Source organism: Chenopodium album, chromosome 14 (assembly GCF_948465745.1).
Source record: "Chenopodium album chromosome 14, dcCheAlbu1.1, whole genome shotgun sequence".
NCBI classification, from domain to species: domain Eukaryota; kingdom Viridiplantae; phylum Streptophyta; class Magnoliopsida; order Caryophyllales; family Amaranthaceae; genus Chenopodium; species Chenopodium album.
The window spans coordinates 69,491-88,820 of NC_137847.1; the positions used below are offsets into that span (position 1 = coordinate 69,491).

A 19,330-nucleotide genomic window follows, 5' to 3' on the forward strand; every position below is an offset into this window, starting at 1 on the left:
AAAAAAAAAAAAATTAAAAAATTTAAATAAGTCAAAACTAATTATGAGCTGTTTTTGTACTTTAATGTTAGATTTAAAATATTCTTCTTTTCTTATTGTACGTGATTGATTCCATAATAGAATTATCATATGAAAATGGAGGGAGTATCAACTACTGAGATAGAAAACTTTAATTTTGATATGAATCATTTTTATCTAATGCATGTAGTAAATGTGCAGAAAAATTGTTTCATTCCATATATTAAAAGACATTCAATTTTTTACCCTTTTTGTGTAGTTTTTTTGGTCTAATACAAGTATACAACCTTATGCCATGAAATTTTAAACTAATAGTTAATTCCTAAAACATAGTAACTATTTCTTAATTACTTTGTCTCTTCCACTTCCATTCATATTCCTCTGTATGCTTGGAATTATTCACTTCATTTTATACAGTGTAGCTTTGTTGAATGGTATCAATGTCCAATCCCTTGGTCTTAACCACAGACTCAACGCGTCCTTTTAAAGTGTGCAATTCCTGCAGCCTGCACTCAAATAATTCCATTCATTGATATTTGTTCGAACCATTTGCAATTTTACATGATAACAAATTATTTTTGGGAATCACGCTCTCATCCTTATCAAAGAAATTGAATTAACTTCATTTTCAGCATACAAAAATACAAAAAACAAAATTTTAATCATGAATAAGATTGTTTTGCATTATGCTTTGCAAAAGATATCTCCTAAAGAAAACACCCTAATGAAATTCTAAACCTATAAAATATTTGAAAAAAAGAAGACTAAATTATAACCTAAAGATTAAATATACCTTGCCATTTCAGCTCGCTTTTTGGCTTGCTCAGCTATCTCAGACAGTTCTCGATAGTTATTGGTGTCATTCAACAAGCCATCATTTGCAGGTGATTGGAGACCATGAAGGGTACGTTGAGCTACGACCCACTGCACCTCGCGTTCCCCCTTGCCATAATCTCTTTTCGTGGTGAAAGCAGTCTACAAAATATGGAATTAAAAATATATGAAATACTTAAATAATATGAGCATTGAATTGGTGTAGTATGGTTCAATGTTACCTTATTTTGGATCATGTTGTCCCATGCTTGACCCGTTAAGGAGTAACGAGCAACAAATTTAAGGATGTCAAGGGGTATGTATGTGACAATGCTGTAGAGCCAAATCACTCCAGCCCATCCCCATCCAATACCAGTCACCCTAGCAAAGTCCCACTCAGCGTATACTGCAATGAGTGTAGCTACTAGTTGAGCAGCAAGGAAGGCAAACATTAGAAGAATACCCGGGCGTTCTACAAAAGACCAACTCCTTGACCGGGTAACAAATATGAGCGCTTGACTGATGATACTCACTTGAAGGTATAAAGCTGCTGTTAGTTCATCATCATTGGCCTTGATTGGTCTTACACCGAACCAATCCTGCACAACCAACATATTACTAGTTAGATAGGATTTTACTAACTCTAAAATCATATTAGTTGATTAGTAGCATGGTGATTGACTCACAGTGAATACTTGAGTATCATGTGCCATAAAGAAAAATACAACAGTAGTGAGAGCCATGTAACTGCCAAGAATGATTCCAGTGACAAAGATCTCATTTAGTTTCCAGGAATCGGGCACGGGGGAGGGCTTCACCCTATCCTTAGATATTGTCATTATGGTACCGTCGTTGAGGATGGCAATGATCAAGACCATGAAAGGAGGAAAGTCGTATTTCCATATAAGGACAACTAACAGAAACCCACACACTATACGAATGGTAATTGAAACGGCATATATAGTGTAATTCTTCATCCTTTGAAAGATGGCCCTACTGGTCAGTACTGCACTAATTATCACACTCAGGCCTGGCTCGGTTAACACTATATCTGATGCACTTCTAGCTGCATCTGTTGCATCATCCACCGCAATACCAATGTCTGCCTTCTTTAGTGCAGGGGCATCATTCACACCATCTCCAGTCATACCACAAATGTGATTTCTTTCTTGCAGCTTTTTTACTATCTCATACTTGTGTTCTGCATATAATATATTGTGTTATGAAAAACAAGATAAGCCATTATATTGGTTTTGAATTTTGAGACATGCAACAAGGGTACGTGTTATACCGGGGAACACTCCAGCAAAACCATCAGCCTTTTCGATGAGCTCTTCTACAGGAATCGAAGCAATAGACTCGTCCATGTTTTGTCCTAAAAGGGTAGAAGAAGGATACATGTTGGTGCCCATGCCAAGCCTACGACCGGTCTCCTTTCCTATAGCAAGCTGGTCACCAGTGATCATCTTAACATTGACACCGAGATCAAGTGCCCGACGAATAGTCTCTGCACTGTCATGTCTTGGGGGATCAAAAAGTGGCAAGAGGCCTACAAACTCCCATGGGCTGCCAGTACTCTCCTTAGTTTTCTCTGGCACGGTCTAAGCCAAGATAGAGGAAATTTAAGTTTGTTTTAATAAAATACTAAAAGGAAATAATACTCTGTTTTTCTTTTCCCTCTAAAAAAGCTTTAAAAAAAAAAAAAAAAAGCATGCATTACCTGCCTAGCAATAGCTAAAGATCTTAGTCCACGATCAGCATAACTATCAATCACAGCATGAGCCTTTTTTAATGCCTCACCCTTGAGGTCACAAAGCTCAATGATCTGTACAAGGTACAAAAAGAGGGGAAAAAAGAATAAAGATAATGTTTTTTAAAAACTAAATTATCTTTTAGAATATCTTTTCTCTTGGTAGATATTACCTGTTCGGGAGCACCTTTGCTAACCCTATGCCAAATTCCGTTTGAGTCAATGTAAGTAATGGCAGTACGCTTTTCGACAGGATTGAAAGGTAGGAAATGTATCTCTTCTATTCCTTCTCTTGCCTACAAGACAAAAGAAATTTTGAACAAGTTAAATCTACAACTTTATACAACAGTAGATCAAACAAAACATATATGTAGTATATATTGAGAAATTTGTATATTTATTCTTAGTGTAATATATATGTACCTCTTTAGGATCACTTAACATCCCAACTATGCAAGCATCAATGGCATCTTGATTTTCAACTCTAGAGGCACGTGCGCCTAACAAGACCACATTGTCCCTGTCTACACCCTTGGAGAAGACCTCAATAAGGGCCTTGTCAACAGTTAATTTATTAAGAGTAAGGGTACCGGTTTTGTCGCTACAGAGGACATCCATACCAGCCATTTCTTCAATGGCTGTCATCCTCTTGGTGATAGCTCCCTGTTGGGATAATCGATGAGAACCGATAGCCATTGTCACAGACAATACCGTGGGCATCGCAATTGGAATCCCTCCGATTAGAAGAACCAAGAGGTTGTCAATGCCTTCCCTGTACCTTCTATGTTGGATGGGAAACATCACTACAATCTCAATCAACATACCAACAGCAATGGAGACAATGCAAAAGTTACCAATGGAAGTCAACACCTGTATATCATATTGATTCAACAAATTAAGCTAATTCACATACCTGTCTATTAAACTAATTCAACAAATTAAGAATTGAAAATTCATAATCATTACCTTTTGGAAATGGCCAACATGGTTGGTGCTATCCACCAAGTGAGCAGCTTTGCCAAAGAAAGTGTGGACACCGGTAGCAATGACAATAGCCTCAATTTCACCTTGTTTGCAGGTTGAACCGGAGAAGACTCCACTACCGGGGCTCTTAGTGACAGGCAATGATTCACCGGTAAGGGCAGCTTGATCTACCTTCAAGGGATCCCCTTCTAAGAGTCGAGCATCTGCCGGAATGATATCTCCCAACTTAATACTAATAATATCTCCAGGAACTAGAATAGATGCATCTTCCTCGCCCCATTTGCCATCTCTTAATACCTGGGCACACACATACACATACACGTTAAAATTAAAGTAAAACAAAAACTCCTGTAAATTAAATTAATGGTACCTTTGTTTTGGGAGCAAGATTGGCCATTAGAGAGGCTGCAGCATTCCCTGCATTGTTTTCTTCGATGAAACTAATGGTTGAGTTGATTACAAGAAGGACAACAATTCCAACAAAGTCTTGCCAATCTGGAGGTCTGCCTCCTCCATTTGCTAAAACAATAGCCATGATAGCAGCCAGCTCCATCACCCATGATAAAGGATTCCACATGAACCCCAGAAATTTCAGTATTTTGGATTCCTGCACAATTGTTTTATTCTTATTCATGCATTCCATACATGTTATATATATATATATATATATATATATATATATATATATATATATATATATATATATATATATATATATATATATATATATATATATAAAGCTTGACAATAATAAAAAAAAACAAATCATATACTAGTACGTAGTATGTTTCTTGCCTTCTTTTCCTCAAGTTTGTTTGGGCCAAATATTTTGAGCCTATCATTCTTTTCTGTGGAGCTTAAGCCTTCTTTGGTACATTTCAATAGTTGAAATACTTCTTCCACGGGGATTTGCTCCTACATTATATTAAAACCCATGCATTCACCGTTAGACACTCTTTTTTCTTTTATATATATATATATATATATATATATATATATATATATATATATATATATATATATATATATATATATATTGTCAAGAAACACTTGACAATAAATTAATTAATTAATTAATTGATTCTCATTCCGCAATTCAAAATTCTTGGTACTTACAAGATCGACATTCTCGTTCTTTATTTGCTCTAGAGAGAGTTCTCCACTAGAGCCCATTTGGATGGATGGGAAGAGAGAGACTTCCCTCTCTACAATCAAATATTATGCTCCTAATGACGAATAACATACACAAACTTAATATCTATCTTTATTTTTCCAATTTATAATTTTATTTTATCCCCCAATAAGAAGGCCTGTTGTCTTATGATTGGAAAGGAGAGAGCAAAAGTTGGAATTACTTAGAAACAAGACAAACAAAATAGAATAGTACTCGTAGATGTTAGGTCGATTCCTTATTCTTTGGAGGACAACAAATATGTCTTATTACAATTATATATATTTGATGGTTTTAGCTTTTTTTTCGGGACGCCTAATTTTGAACATTAGATGGTTGGTATCAAACATTTACTTATTTTGAGAATCGATTTTTCCCTCACAAAAATTTGACACCCTTTCTACGCCTTCCACGAAATAAAAGACACCAAATTACCATTTAGTCATATTGACAGCGTGATAATTAAATCACTGTATCTATAATATAATAAGATTTCGTTATATTTTATTTACTATCTACATTATAATAATACAATCTAACATTATTCATTTATGAATTTTTTTGGAATTTTCGATCCTTGTTGGCTTGGTTTACATTAGAAAGTTACTCTAACTGTACACTTTAATTAGCCCGTCTTGTATGTGGTAACCCATACCATATGTCCGGTTGTAAAAAAAAAAAAAAAAAAAAAAAAAAAGGTAACCCCTATAATACTGGCCAAGTAACCCCTTTGACACTCACCGAGTAACCCCTATATAATTGACAAGGTAACTTCATGTAACAGTGACCGAGTAACCCTTAACACTAATAGATTAACCCCATTATAGCTGGCCAAGAATGTGACGAGCAACATATAAGAATTTGTGCACTTTAATTATTAGGATAGAAATAGTATTTTCTTTCCGGATTAAATTTAGAAAATGACAATGGTGTCCAAATGGATGATCACAATATATTTGAAAACACTATGCACTACTAAAATTCGGTCAAATTGCGACCATTTTTCTACGACCGTCACCAAAACGGTCGCAAAATATAAAATATGCGACCGATTTTTAATTACGCAGTCACAGTATTGTGACCATTTTCAAAGCAGTCGCAGATTTGGTTCGTGATACTAAAATCTAAGCAAGAGTCTAATTAAGCTAGCCAATCTCAAACTTGGGATAGTAAACTTCAATTAATTTGGTTTGTGGTACTAAAAATCTAAGCAAGAGTCTAATTTGGGTGTTTTTAAACTTTAAAACTCAAATATCTCAACTGTCAAAAAAAAAAAAAAAAAAAAAAGCTCAAATATCTCAAAATTTATTATGTTGACCTAAACTTAAGCTCAAAAAGTATAGCAAATAAACATTTGATCATGCCCTCCTTAGATCGTACAGGTTAATAAGTGCTAAATTGAATAAACATAATAGCTTGATTCTCATTGATGGCTACCAAGGCCAATAAATAGTACAAATTTACCCTAACAAGATAGAATTAGGAAAGTAACAAAAGATCACCAAAAGTTATTCTAGCCATAAAATATGGTCACAAAATATATCCTATTATTTTCCAAAATATATCCTCTCAATACCCCCCTCAAGTTGGAGCATGGGAATCAAAAATGTCCAACTTGGAAAGAAGGTTATCAAACTGAGTCTTCCCAAGCACCTTAGTAGAAACATCCGCCAATTGTGCTTTAGTGGATACATAGGATGGAGAAATTAAGCCCTCTGTAATAGCATCACGAACAATATGACAGTCAATCTCAATGTGCTTTGTTCGTTCATGAAAAACTGGATTTTTGGCTATATGTAAGGCAGATTGACTATCACAAAACAACTTGATCACCTTAGGGTGTTAGACCCCCAAACTCAAAAAGTAAGGCTTTTAACCATTTCAACTATTTGTGATCGATGCCATGGATAGATACTTGGCCTCAGCAGAAGATGTAGATACTGTAGGTTGTTTCTTGGTTTTCCAAGAAAGAGGAGAATGACCAAGAAACACAAGCCAACCTGTCAACGAACGACGAGTAAGAGGACAAGCCGCCCAATCTGAATCACATCAATCCTGCAAAGTCAGGTCACTATCTGCACTTAACAAAATACCTTATCTCGGGGTGCCTTTTAAATAACGAACTACCCTGAGTTGCCTCCCAGTGCTCACTGCGAGTCTCTTGCATATACAGCGAGATAATATGAACAAAATATGCCAAATCTGGTCTAGTAACAGAGAGATAAATTAACCGCCCTACCAGTCTGCGATAAGACTCAGGATTCGCAAGTAACTCACCACTAGCAAGGCTAAGCTTGTGATTTTGCTCAATTAGGAAACCACTTGGCTTTGCCCCTAATAACCCTGCTTCTGAAGTAATATCCAAGGTGTATTTTCATTGACACAAAAACAAACCAGATTTACTACTAGCAACTTTGATGCCCAAAAAATACTTCAAATGACTAAGATCCTTCATCTTGAAATAATCACAAAGATATGCCTTGAACACAGTCATTGCAGCAGAATCATTCCCATAAATAATAAGATCATCAACATAAACTAAGACATAAAGCTGAACATTGCCATTAGTGTATGTGAAAGGAGAATAATCAGAGTAAGACTGAAGAAAACCGTACCCTTCTAGAGCCGTAGTCAGTTTTGCAAACCAACACTCGGAGCTTGTTTCAACCCATACAAAGACTTTCTCAAGCGACACACCAAACTCGAATCCAAGCTCTCAAAACCGGGAGGTAATTTCATGTACACCTCTTCATCCAGATAGCCATGTAAAAAGGCATTATGGACGTCCAACTGATGAAGCTCTCAATTTTTAGAAGCAGCTATAGCAAGAAAAGCCCGAATTGTAGTCATTTTTGCAACTGGTGCAAAAGTCTCACCATAATCTATACCTTCTTGTTGATGATACCAAAGACAACTAAGCGAGGCTTTAGACGTTCAATCTCACCATTAGACAAAAATTTCGTCTGGTACACCCATTGACTGCCTAGAGCTTTCTTGCCGGGAGGAAGGTGCTTGATGGTCCAAGTCTCGTTATCTTCTAATGCCCTTATTTCATCTTTCATAGATAGTCACCAACCATCAGATTTCATGGCTTCCTTAAAAGATCTTGGATCTTTTCCCGAACTATGGCTGCAAGAAACTTGCGATAATTCATAGAAAACATGTCACAATTTATACAATGTGCTAAAGGATATGGCGTACCTGAAGGAGTGTTGGAGGACGGAGTGGACGGAGACGGACTATTAGCAAAAACGGAATGAGTTACATAATCTCGAAGCTTAACCGAAGGAATTTTCTCACGAAGACCCCTTCCCAAGGCCTCTAGTTGAAACGGCTTAATACCCGTGGGCTGCTCAGTGTGAGCCTAATGCTGCTCGGCAGTAGAAGTGCTGCTGCTGTGAGACTCGCTAGGGCCAGCATTGTGCCATGCTGCTGACCTCGCGACCCTAGGATTTCCTGCGGGGGAAGCAGAAGCTGGGTGAGTATTCTGCCCAGCCGAGGGATCTCCTGCGCCCGCAGGTTGCTCTGTGTGTGAGGCTGATTGATCCATGCTCGGAGCAGCCTGCACAACTTCATTTGAACAACCAATTTCTACCCTTGAATCTCCATAATTATTATCAAACACATCAAACACTAAAAATCCCCATGCACTTCACCATTTGTGTCACCATGTGGCACTATATTCACCTCCTCCGGACTATCATAAGGGAATTCACCCTCAACAAACTTTACATCTCGAGATAAAAAAATACTTTTGATTCATGGTCATACAATAACCAACCCTTCTTGCCAAAGGGATAACCCACAAAAACACATTTTCTACTACGACTTGTAAATTTATCACCATTCGCTTTCTGATTGTGAGCGAAACAAAGACACCTAAACATGCGAATAGCATCACAATGAGGTGGTTTATTAAAAATAATTTCGAATGGAGTTTTGTTTTGAAGTAAAGGATTAGGAGTTCGATTAATTAAGTAAGCTGCAACAAGAACACACTCACCCCAAAAATAAATGGGCAATTTGGCTTGAAATCTCAAGGCTCTCCCTACTTCCAAAATTTGTTTATATTTTCTCTCTACCCTCCCATTTTGTTGCGGTGTACCCACACAAGAGGTTTGAAAAATAATCCCAGTGGCAGCAAAAAAATCAATCAAATAATTAAACTCGGTACCATTGTCACTTTTCATAACTTTAATTGTCTGGGAAAATTGTTTGTCTACCATAGCAAAAAACGAAAAAAATATACGAAACACCTCAGTTTTATCAATCAATAATTATATCAACATTTCTCTATAATAATCATTAACAATTGTCAAAAAATAACGAGCTCTGCACGACGAAACATGATGATATATGAACCCCATAAATCATAATGAACTTTCTCAAATATTCTAGACGCTTTATTATCACTCAAAGGAAATCTATCTCTAGGATGTTTTGCACGCATACAAACCTCACACCCCTTATCAAGACTATCTTTGCAATTAACAGTAGGAAGCAACTTAACTACTTTCTCGGAATGATGACCATACGATGATGTCATAGCTCCAAATTAGACCTTGTGTCAATAGCACCCACATGATGCACGGAATCTGATTTGCTAAAATAGTAAATCTGTCCCTCCGAGCTCTCGTTCCAATTAACTCCTTCGTTTGATCCTGTATAGCACGCATATATGAGTTAAATTGGAAAATATAATTAAGCTCATCATTAAGTTGTGAAACAGAAAGTAAATTACAACTTAAATTAGGGACATAGAGCACCCCAGTTAGAGTGATTTTGTCCGACAAACGAACAAATAAGAGAAGTCAACACTGTTTCATCGTTCAGTAACCCTACAGAACATTCAAAGCTCTTTGTATCAAAAAGGCAAGATTTTTATCTTGTAACATGATGCGTGGCTGCTGTATCAATAATCCAAGAGGTATCATCAAACTTATTATTCGAACAATTTTCGAAAATTTTGGTATTACCCACCAAACTTGTAATTGTATGCCATTGTTCACTTGGAAATAATTGCCTACTCGAATTCATAATCTGATTGTTGGCAAATCTAGCACTACTATTGCACTCATAAATTGGTGGCAGTGGATTACTGCCGTCCTCCATAGTTCACCGAAAAAAATGTATTGTATTTTTTTTTATTCAACCTACTCTTGATACCATGCTAAATTGAATAAACACAATAGCTTGATTCTCATTGATGGCTATGAAGGCCAATAAATAGTACAGGTTTACCTAACAAGATAGAATTAGGAAACTAACAAAAGATCACCCAAAGATATTCTTGTCATAAAATATGGTCACAAAATATATCCTATTATTTCCCAAAATAAATCCTCTCAATAATAAGCAAACATGTGTTTACTGAAGGAGAACCTTTATGACAAGTAATTAATATAGGGAATTAACTAGCTTAAGGCCCGTGCCATGCACGATAAGTCTAATTTTCTTAAGAAAATTAATTATATCCAACAAATAAAATTTGATAAAACATACAAATCAAATATATAGAAATTATAATGTCATAATCTACACTAATAGGCAAAGCAACAAATTATCTAAAAGAACTCGAGTATTTTTCAGGCGGGGCTTGATCAGGTCTAGTAGCCATATTAGTGAATAATTATTTATAAATGCTTTTTTTAATAAATATCAAAAATTAATCGAACAACAAACTAAAATCTCCACTAAAATTATTCGCAAAAGTGCAAACATACACAAATTACAGGTTATTGGGAACCATCTTGTAATGAAGTTTGGCTGTAAGAATAGATTTCTAGACCACACACAACAACAATACTACTGATACCTTAGATTTGTATTGGATTATAGATATAGACATCTAGTGTTATCTACTAAACTAATTTTGTTGATGTTAATAGTAATATATTATACCTTAGATTCGAGGATCGGGAACGACAAAAAGGCTATTGTTCGTGAAGAATAAGGTCGGTTGCAGTTCTTTAGCTGCGATTTGTGGGATTTTTGGGTGGTGGAGGTTGGCTGCGGTGGTCGGGAAGGGGTGGAATCAGGGTTGTGTGGGAGTTTCGGCCTGGTTGGGGAATAGGGGGTGAGGAAAACGCCAGCCGTCGGGTTTCTTTCTGGGGGAGGGGAGCTGCGTGCAAGGGGGGGTGGAATGGTGGCAGGATGGTGGGGAAGGTGGTGGCTAGGTGGTGGTTTTTTATTTTTTTTTTATTTATTTTTATTTTTTTTTAATAATAAAAGTCATTTTTATTATTTTTTATCTTTTAAAAAAATAAAAATATTAAATAAATTTTAAAAAATCAAATTAAATTGTCAAAACCAATAAAAAGATGACATGTGTCAAGGTGTCACGGTCCGAGGGTTCTGACACCGGATCGTGCGACGCGCTCTTGTCTATTGGACACAGCAAGCCTAGAGCGGAAGAGGTTCGTGAGCACACAGCAACACGGACCAAGGGTATCTCAAAGAAGCACATGTCAACAACGGGTGCGGAGTCGGGGCTTTTGACGGTCGATACTTCAAAGCGGGCACAAGCGGGACTGACGAGGTGAAACGTCTTTTGAGGTTTCTTGGTTTGGTGGGGGATGCTGTAAAACAAGGCAAGCACAATATCTATAAAGGCTTAAAATAACACACAAGTCTTAAAGCAATAGCAATGGGGTAAGGAGCTTTGATTTATTAACCATTCACTCCTTAAAGAGCTTTATATTGATTGCATAGAAAAATACTAGTGAACACTGAAACTACAGTAACACAATAATTCTCCCTAGAGTCTAGAAAGTAAAAAGAAAATACTTAGAAGGTACAATATAATGAAAAGGAAAGGGGATACATAGAGGGAGAGGCGGATTCTAACATCCTCCCCCACTTAAGCTGTCGACGACCTCGTCGACTTACAAAGCAAAAACATAAAAGATTAATCGTCTGTTGCTGGTGTGGTCCTCGTCCTGGTTTGGATGTTGGCGCGGTTGCTGGTGTTGCGGTTGCTGTCCTCTTGATCTGGATGATAGGGCTTGAGACGACTGACGTGGAAGACAGGGTGTATCTTCATCCACGCTGGGGGTTCAACCTTGTATGCATTCTTCCCAATCCGTTTAGTAATGCGGATGGGGCCTTCGTATTTCCTGATTAGTCTGCGATCTCTCCCTATGAGGAACTTCAACTGCTCTGGTAAGACCTTAACCATTACCATGTCCCCAACATCAAACTCTTGTGGCCTTCTATTTTGATCGGCCCACTTCTTCATTCTCCTTACTGCCCGCTCCAGGTAAGCGCGAACAACTTCCCTGTTTTGTTGCCACTATTTCTTGAACTCTCAAGCTTCGCGACTTCTCCCTTCTTCTGACGTTATTATGGTGTGAGGTAAAAGAGGTTGTTGGCCCATCACCAACTCAAACGGACTTCTGTTGGATACGGAGCTCTTTTGGGCGTTGAAGCAGAGTTAAGCAACGTCAAGAAGTTTCACTCAGTCCTTCTGATTGGCGCTGATGAAATGCCTCAAGTATTCCTCTAAGAGCCCGTTGAATCTCTCTATTTGCCCATCGGATTGGGGGGTGGTGACTTGAAGACATGTTTAAGTTTGACCCCATTAGCTTGAACAACTGCGTCCAAAATATGCTCGTGAATCTTGTATCTCTGTCGCTAACGATGCTTTGAGGAAACCCCCAATACTTCACAATGTGTTTGAAAAACAACGCTGCTGTCTCCTCAGCATCGCAAGCCTTCTGCATGGGGACAAAGGTAGCATACTTTGAAAACCTGTCGATCACCACCATTACAACTGAATATTGATCCATCTTAGGTAGACCACTAACAAAATCCATATATACACTCTCCCACGGACGTGCCGGAACGGGCAGAGGGTCTAAAAGACCTCCAGGCTTCTGACAATCAACTTTGTCCTGTTGACAAACCAAGCAAGTTCGGGTGTAGTTGATGACGTCCTCCTTTATTGCTTGCCAGTAATACCCCATGGACAGCAAGCTCAATGTCCTCTGCCAACCGGGGTGTCCGTCCCATAGGGTATCGTGGCATTCTTTCAGAAGCATCCTCCGCAAGCCTCCTGCCTTTGGTATGAATAGTTTGTTGCCTTTGGTGTATATGAAATCACCGTCCATCTAGAAACGTCTTGTCTTCCCTTCTTCAATCAATCCCTTGATGGTGCTCGTCATGGGGTCTTCGAGGAGGTGCTGTTTAACCTGTTCTTTTACTAAGGTCGAAACATTGCTAGAGGCCAGAGGGGACAACTTCTGCACTGAAGCCAGGTCAGCTCGCCGACTCAATGCATCCGCTACTCGATTAATGGCTCCTGTTCTATAGGTGAACTCCACATCCAAATCAGCAAGCACTTCCTGCCATCAGGCTTGCTTCCTTGTTAGCTTCGATTGGGTAAGGAAGTGGCTTGTTGCAGTATTGTCTGTGCGAACAAGGAACTTGGCTCCCATCAGATTGTGCCTCCACCCTCTCATGCAGTGGACGATAGCCAGAAGTTCCTTTTCTTGAGCAGCATATCTTTTCTTGGCTCCACTTAGCTTCCGGCTCTCATAAGCGACTGGGTGGCCTTCTTGCAGAAGGACCCCACCTAGCGCAAAATCTAATGCATCAGTCTCAATTTCTAATGGTTTGTTGGTGTTCGGAAGATTTAGGACAGGCTTTTTCGTCACTGCTTCCTTAAGCTTGAGAAACGCTCCATGCTGCTCATCTGCCCAGCTCCATTTTCTGTCCTTCTTCAACAAATCTGTGAGGGGACTTGCGATTGCCGAATATCCTTGTATGAAACGACGATAGTAATTAGCTAGCCCCAAGAAAGATCTTAACTCTGAAACATTCTTCGGTGCTTGCCAATCGCCGATAACTTTAATTTTCTTCGTATCCATTCTGATGCGCCCTCCGCCCACAAAATGTCCGAGGAAGCTCACTTCTTTTTGCGCAAAAGCGCATTTCTCCCGCTTCACGAAAAAATGATGTTCTCTTAATTTCAAAAATACTTTCCTAAAGTGATCCAGGTGGTCTTCAAGGGTGCGGCTAAAGATCACAATATCATCCAAGTAGACCACTACAAATTTATCAACGTACTCGTGGAAGACTTGGTTCATCAACGTGCAGAATGTTGCTAGAGCGTTAGTCAACCCAAACAGCATAACCAACCATTCAAAAGCTCCATATCTGGTGACGCAGGCCGTCTTCTGCTCGTCTCCTTGGGTAATTCGAACTTGATGATAACCCGACCGAAGATCCAGTTTGGTGAAGTAAATAGCATCACCCAGTTGGTCGAATAAATCGGCCACCAAAGGTATGGGGTAATGATTCCTCACCGTCAGCTTGTTTAAAGCCTAGTAATCGATGCATAATCTCAAGCTCCCATCTTGTTTCTTCTGAAAAAGAACTGGTGCATCAAAGGGGGCTCTAGAGGGTCGAATGAACCCGAATTCGAGTAACTTATCCAACTGTCTGCATAGTTCCGCTAGCTCGGGAGGCGCCATTCGGTAAGGGCTCCATGCAGGAGGTCTGGCTCCAGGCACCAACTCTATGGTATGATCGATGGCTCTCCAAGGAGAGAGAGTTTTCGGGAGTTCTTTGGGGAGGAGGTCTGCAAACTCTTCGAGTAACCCTTCCATGGCAAGAGAAAGGTCTGTCGCTGTCTCATCTTCCTTCGTCGAGAGAGTAGCAAGGAATGTTGGCTCATTCCTCCTCATTCCCTTCTTGAGTTGCATCGCTGACAAGATGGGTCCTTTCTAACCTTTCCCGCTTCAACTTGCGAGCATGTTCGTAAAAGACAGGGATGGGTGCCGGCAACAAGTAAGGAGCCCAGGTGGGGTATCGGAACCGCCTTTGTAACACCCCAATAATTCTCTCTTTAAACCTGTAAGTACCCTGAATAAAATCCAAGAGAATTACTGACGTGCTACCGCCACGTGTTTAAACGTTAAGGCTATTTCAGAAATTAACAGCGGAAAAATTAATTCATTTATAAATAAGTTTCAAAACCAATAAACAAAACCAAATTAAATCTTACAACTTGGAACCATTAAGGCCCTTATTCAAAACCCAAATTAATAAAAGTAGTATAAAATGAAACCGAGTTTAATGAATTCAAAAGTAAGTAGCAAAATAAGTTGTGAAAAGCAACCAACACTCCACTCAAAATCCTACCACCTAGATGCAAGTCCCACTTTATGCAAATACCTGTGATTAATCTGCTCCCCAATATTACAAGTGTAAAAATTGGATCATAACAGAGTCATTGAAAGGCGAAGGCCATGACCAAAGAAAAGCACGCAATCAGCAAAGCTGAGTACATACAAGCTGCGAAATATAATAAGAAATCCCTAACATGCTACTAATAATCAATCATGACATACAATTTAATTAACGACTCAAATACTACGTACTAAGACTCCTCTATTTAATGACAATTTATTAATTTCATTATAATCATTGGATTAAGCAATAGACAAGGTTGTCCATCCCATGCTCCATTTGGAACATCAATAAAAGAAAAACTCCATGCCTCCTTTCGAAAACATCAATAAAACATCCAATGACTACGGGCGCGACTCCGTGACCGTAGCTAGTATGAGATCTCATCTAACTCCTAGTTTTTGAAAAGTATTTGAAATAAGAGACTCGTAGATCAAACGACCTCAAGAAAAGTGCACGGCTAATACCCCGTGTACCCCAACCCCTGATTGTCATTACTCCAGATGTGCACAAATCCAGAGTTTTATTACTCATCCATCTTGCACTTTACGTGATTTACAAGTTTAGACTTAGTGATGACTCATTTGCAAAACAATACAATCAATCCAATATCAATTCAATCAAGTAAAGCAAACTTCCAATTTCAATTCTTGATTTATTAGTGACAAGCAACATTTATTATTGATTCCTTTAACTACCTCGGTGTATAAACACCTTGAGTGCATAAAGTACCCCAAAACTTTAACCTCGTCTTATAAGACTTTAATAAACTCCCTCTACTCAAATCATAATTAATTCATGAAAGAGTATTAAAAATGGGAAATTCTCTTTGGTAGACTTGTGTTAATTTAAATTCTCATTGGTAAAATTAAAAAATCGTTAATATCCTTGGTAGACTATGTTTTAAAAATTTAATTCAATGGTAATCTTAATTAATATAATTAGCATTTTAAGCTTAACTGTGGTTAACTAAGCATCTAATGACTAACTTAACCCTAATAGCAGACCTAATTTCCCTCCAAATCGAATTCCCCTTTTTTTTATAAATGAAAATCGATTTCCCCCTTTTTGTAAGAACCCTAGAAATCGATTTCCCCAAATTCTCTCTAAGAGCCAATGAAGAACAGTCGTTCATCTTCTTCCTTGAAGCCAATCACCATGGACGATAGGATTGCTTGGGTTAGGCATATGCGCTGCAACTGTTCTCCCCCTCAAGTGGTTGCTGTGAAGATATCAAAAACCACGAAGAACCCTAGAAGACTCTTTTACAAGTGCAGAGGGTGCGATTATTTTGCGTGGTTGAAGGAGGAGGATATAATAAGGGTTGGTGATGAATTGGAAGTTGAACAAGGTGGTGTTGTTGGTGTTACTTCAAGGCTGGATGAATTGATGAATTTCATCAAGCTAATCGTGAAGATGGCTTTGATAATGTATTTTATTATGTTATTTGTTGTTTGTAAGTGATGATTTTGGTGTATTAGTATGAATTAGAATGTGGATGTTGGATGTTCTGGATTAGGTATGGAAATGATGTAATTTGGTTTGTTAAATGAACAATGAATCAATGAAATTGGTACTATGTTTCTCAATTCTTGCAAGCAATTATTTACACATACTATTTGGTACTACTATTGTCAAAATCTGCTAGCATTTTTGACACCTTAAAGTGGTACTAATTTTGTGAATTTTTGCAAGCTTTTTTGTGACATGAAATTGGTAATACTCATTCAATAATGCTGATATGTCATTGATTTGCCAAAAGGAAAATATTACATCAACTTATAATTTAAATGTCTTGTCCAAAAAAACAGAATTTGACATCATGAAACAGATCATATCCAAGTTTGACAAATACAGTCAAGTAAGAAGCAAAAAAATACACTTTTCTGACCAACTACTCCTAAGACAAACATCATGCAGGCTGAGAAGCTGAGACCCCTCCTTTAGCTCTCTTAGACCTAGTTGAGACTTTTAATGGCTGTGATGCTGAGATAGGACCCTTTGCTCTCTGTTTCCTTGGTGAAACTCTTAATGGTTGTGATGCCACTGGTGCTGGTGTAGGTTGGCTGACAGATGCCCCTTTGCCCTTCCTGGTTGTTTGTTTTTTGTTGGTCTGACCTACAGAGCTTTCACCTAGGGCCACCTTTTGTCTACCAGTCAAGCCACCTTGGCAGGTTTGTGCATTATGGCCAAACTGTTGGCATTTGCTGCACTTGACAGTTCTAGACCTCTTCCCTTTGGCTTGCTCACCCTCTTCCCTCCTCCTATTCCTTGCAGGTCTCCTTATTCCTCTTTTCATAGTTGGTGGGGCAATCTCTGGGTAAGGACTGTCAGGCCATTGCTCCACATCTGGTATGGCCTTGATAGAGTTGCCATAAGCCAACTTATACCTTGTGACAAAATACCACTCACTTAGGGTCTTCATTTGAGTGCAGAATGGCTCTCATGGCATGTTTACAAGGCAATCCAGTAAGTTGCCAAGCATTACATACACATGTCTTCTCTCTTAGGTTCCTGGAAGCACAGATCTTCCATCAAGTATTTCAAATTCACCATCTCCAGACTTCAAACTCTTGCATGTCCTTGATTCATGGCTAATAACTTGCATCCTTTTCATTATATTAGGACACACATCATCTCTCCAGTTCTCACATGCCTCCCTTCTGGTGGCCATTCTGACCATTGTAACTCTTCTAATACCTGAAACACCAACAAGGATGAATATATAAGCAATCACTGCTGTTGAATTGAATAAACATCAAATAAGTAAGGTTAAGTGAGAATACCTTCTAGCAGAGTCAGGACTGGTCTGCATCTATCAATGCCTAGGGTAGAATTAAAGCTTTCTACAAAGTTAGACTTGTTTGTATCACACTTAACTTCTGGATTGAAGGCATGCTTTGACCATCTTGATTGTGGTCCAAGCACTGCTAGCCACACTAGTGCTAATGGATTTGCCTTCTGTAATGCTTCCATTGTCTTCTTAAAGGTGAATGGATTGAATGCTCCAGCAGCCTTCCAAAACAATTGGAACATAAGCAAACCAGGAAATTCCTTCTTGAAGTTCTTGACCAAGTGCTTGCAGCAGTATCTTCTACCTACTTTTAGCCATATGTCACTAATGGCAGGATCAATACCCTTCAGAGACAAACAAAGTTATTAGTGTTCACATTACATACCAATTCAGAGCAATTATCAATGAATTAAAGCCAAACTAGGGAATAGGATGAATACCTTTTGTCTGTCACTGATTATGCACCAATTATCACCTCTGCCACTTGGTTCCAGAGCACTCTTCAAGTGATATAGAAAGAACTTCCAGCTGTCAGCATCTTCAGCTCCCACTATTGCCCATGCTACAGGAAATATCTCATTATTTCCATCAAGGGCAACTGCAGACAATAACACCTCACCATAGTTGCCCTTGAGATGAGCTCCATCCACTCCAATTAAGCTTCTGAAGCCAGCATTCAACCCATCTATTGATGCCTTAAAGGCAATGAAAATACTATTGAACACCATTGGCCTATCAGGACCTACACTCTTCCATGCACAGTTTGCTAAAGAACCTTGATTAAGCTGCTTGATCACATCACAGTACATAGGCAGTGCCTTATAAGAGACATCATGCCCACCATGAATTTCAACTAATGCCTTTGTCCTCACTCTATACAGTGTGCTTTGTGCCATTGTCACTCCATACCTTTTCCACAGCAACTCATTCAAAGCCTTGGCAGGAACATCATTGTTTGCCCTTATATCTTCAAGTAAAACCCTCATAGCCCACTTGACATTCACCATACTATTCCTTGTCTCCAGTCCTGCACATGTATGTTCTGGGTTTTGTATACTTTTGATTGCCCAAGTACACCCATCTGGAAGGACAGAAGCAGCTAATCTCCAGCCATAGTTTACATCAGAGCATCTACAACAATATCTCATGTTGCTAGACCACTCAACAACCACTTGAAATCCACACTGGATGCAGTAATCCCTCACAACATCCCTTAGGTGTTGCTTGTCCATGAACAGCTGCCATGGCTTTAGAACTATTTTCCCAAACCCCTCATCCTTATACACCTCTCCATTATTATACAGCTTTGTTAAGTAGTTGTCTCGTTCATTCTCACACTCAAATTCCTCATCCTCAAAGGGATCATAACTGTCTTCAATCAATGGCCCATACTCATCCCTAGGCAAGTCATCTTCATCATCTAGGCTCACATTCTCTGACTCATCACTCATGTCTTCATCAGAATCCCCTCTACTAGGAATGTACCCCTCATCTTCACTGTCACCATCCTCACCAACTAAAGCCAAGCTTACATTATCATTGTCCTCACCTAAACTAACAGTAACCTCCCTATTCCTATTCTGATCCCCATTTTGTTGTTCACTATCCC

General features: G+C 38.6%; 1 protein-coding gene across 1 annotated transcript; it reads right to left on the reverse strand.

Moving 5' to 3' along the window:
- Positions 1-427: 427 nt before the first annotated feature.
- Positions 428-4,738, reverse strand: LOC145578416 (ATPase 8, plasma membrane-type-like). The gene is made up of 12 exons (XM_081635730.1): positions 4,682-4,738; positions 4,361-4,480; positions 3,936-4,172; positions 3,548-3,862; positions 3,005-3,451; positions 2,755-2,877; positions 2,552-2,656; positions 2,123-2,432; positions 1,518-2,032; positions 1,074-1,430; positions 812-993; positions 428-524 (listed from the first exon to the last, which is right to left on the reverse strand). Exons 1-12 carry the CDS (start codon positions 4,736-4,738, stop codon positions 428-430), a joined length of 2,865 nt encoding a protein of 954 aa, XP_081491856.1.
- Between the last annotated feature and the right edge of the window lie 14,592 nt (positions 4,739-19,330).

Excerpts from the sequence above, each read along its gene's own strand:
- LOC145578416 (XM_081635730.1), bottom strand. The coding sequence starts at position 4,738 with ATGGGCTCTAGTGGAGAACTCTCTCTAGAGCAAATAAAGAACGAGAAT. Across the intron at positions 2,878-3,004 it reads TGTTAAGTGATCCTAAAGAG|GCAAGAGAAGGAATAGAAGA; the intron begins GTACATATATAT and ends TTTGTCTTGTAG. Across the intron at positions 2,433-2,551 it reads CTTTAGCTATTGCTAGGCAG|ACCGTGCCAGAGAAAACTAA; the intron begins GTAATGCATGCT and ends ATCTTGGCTTAG.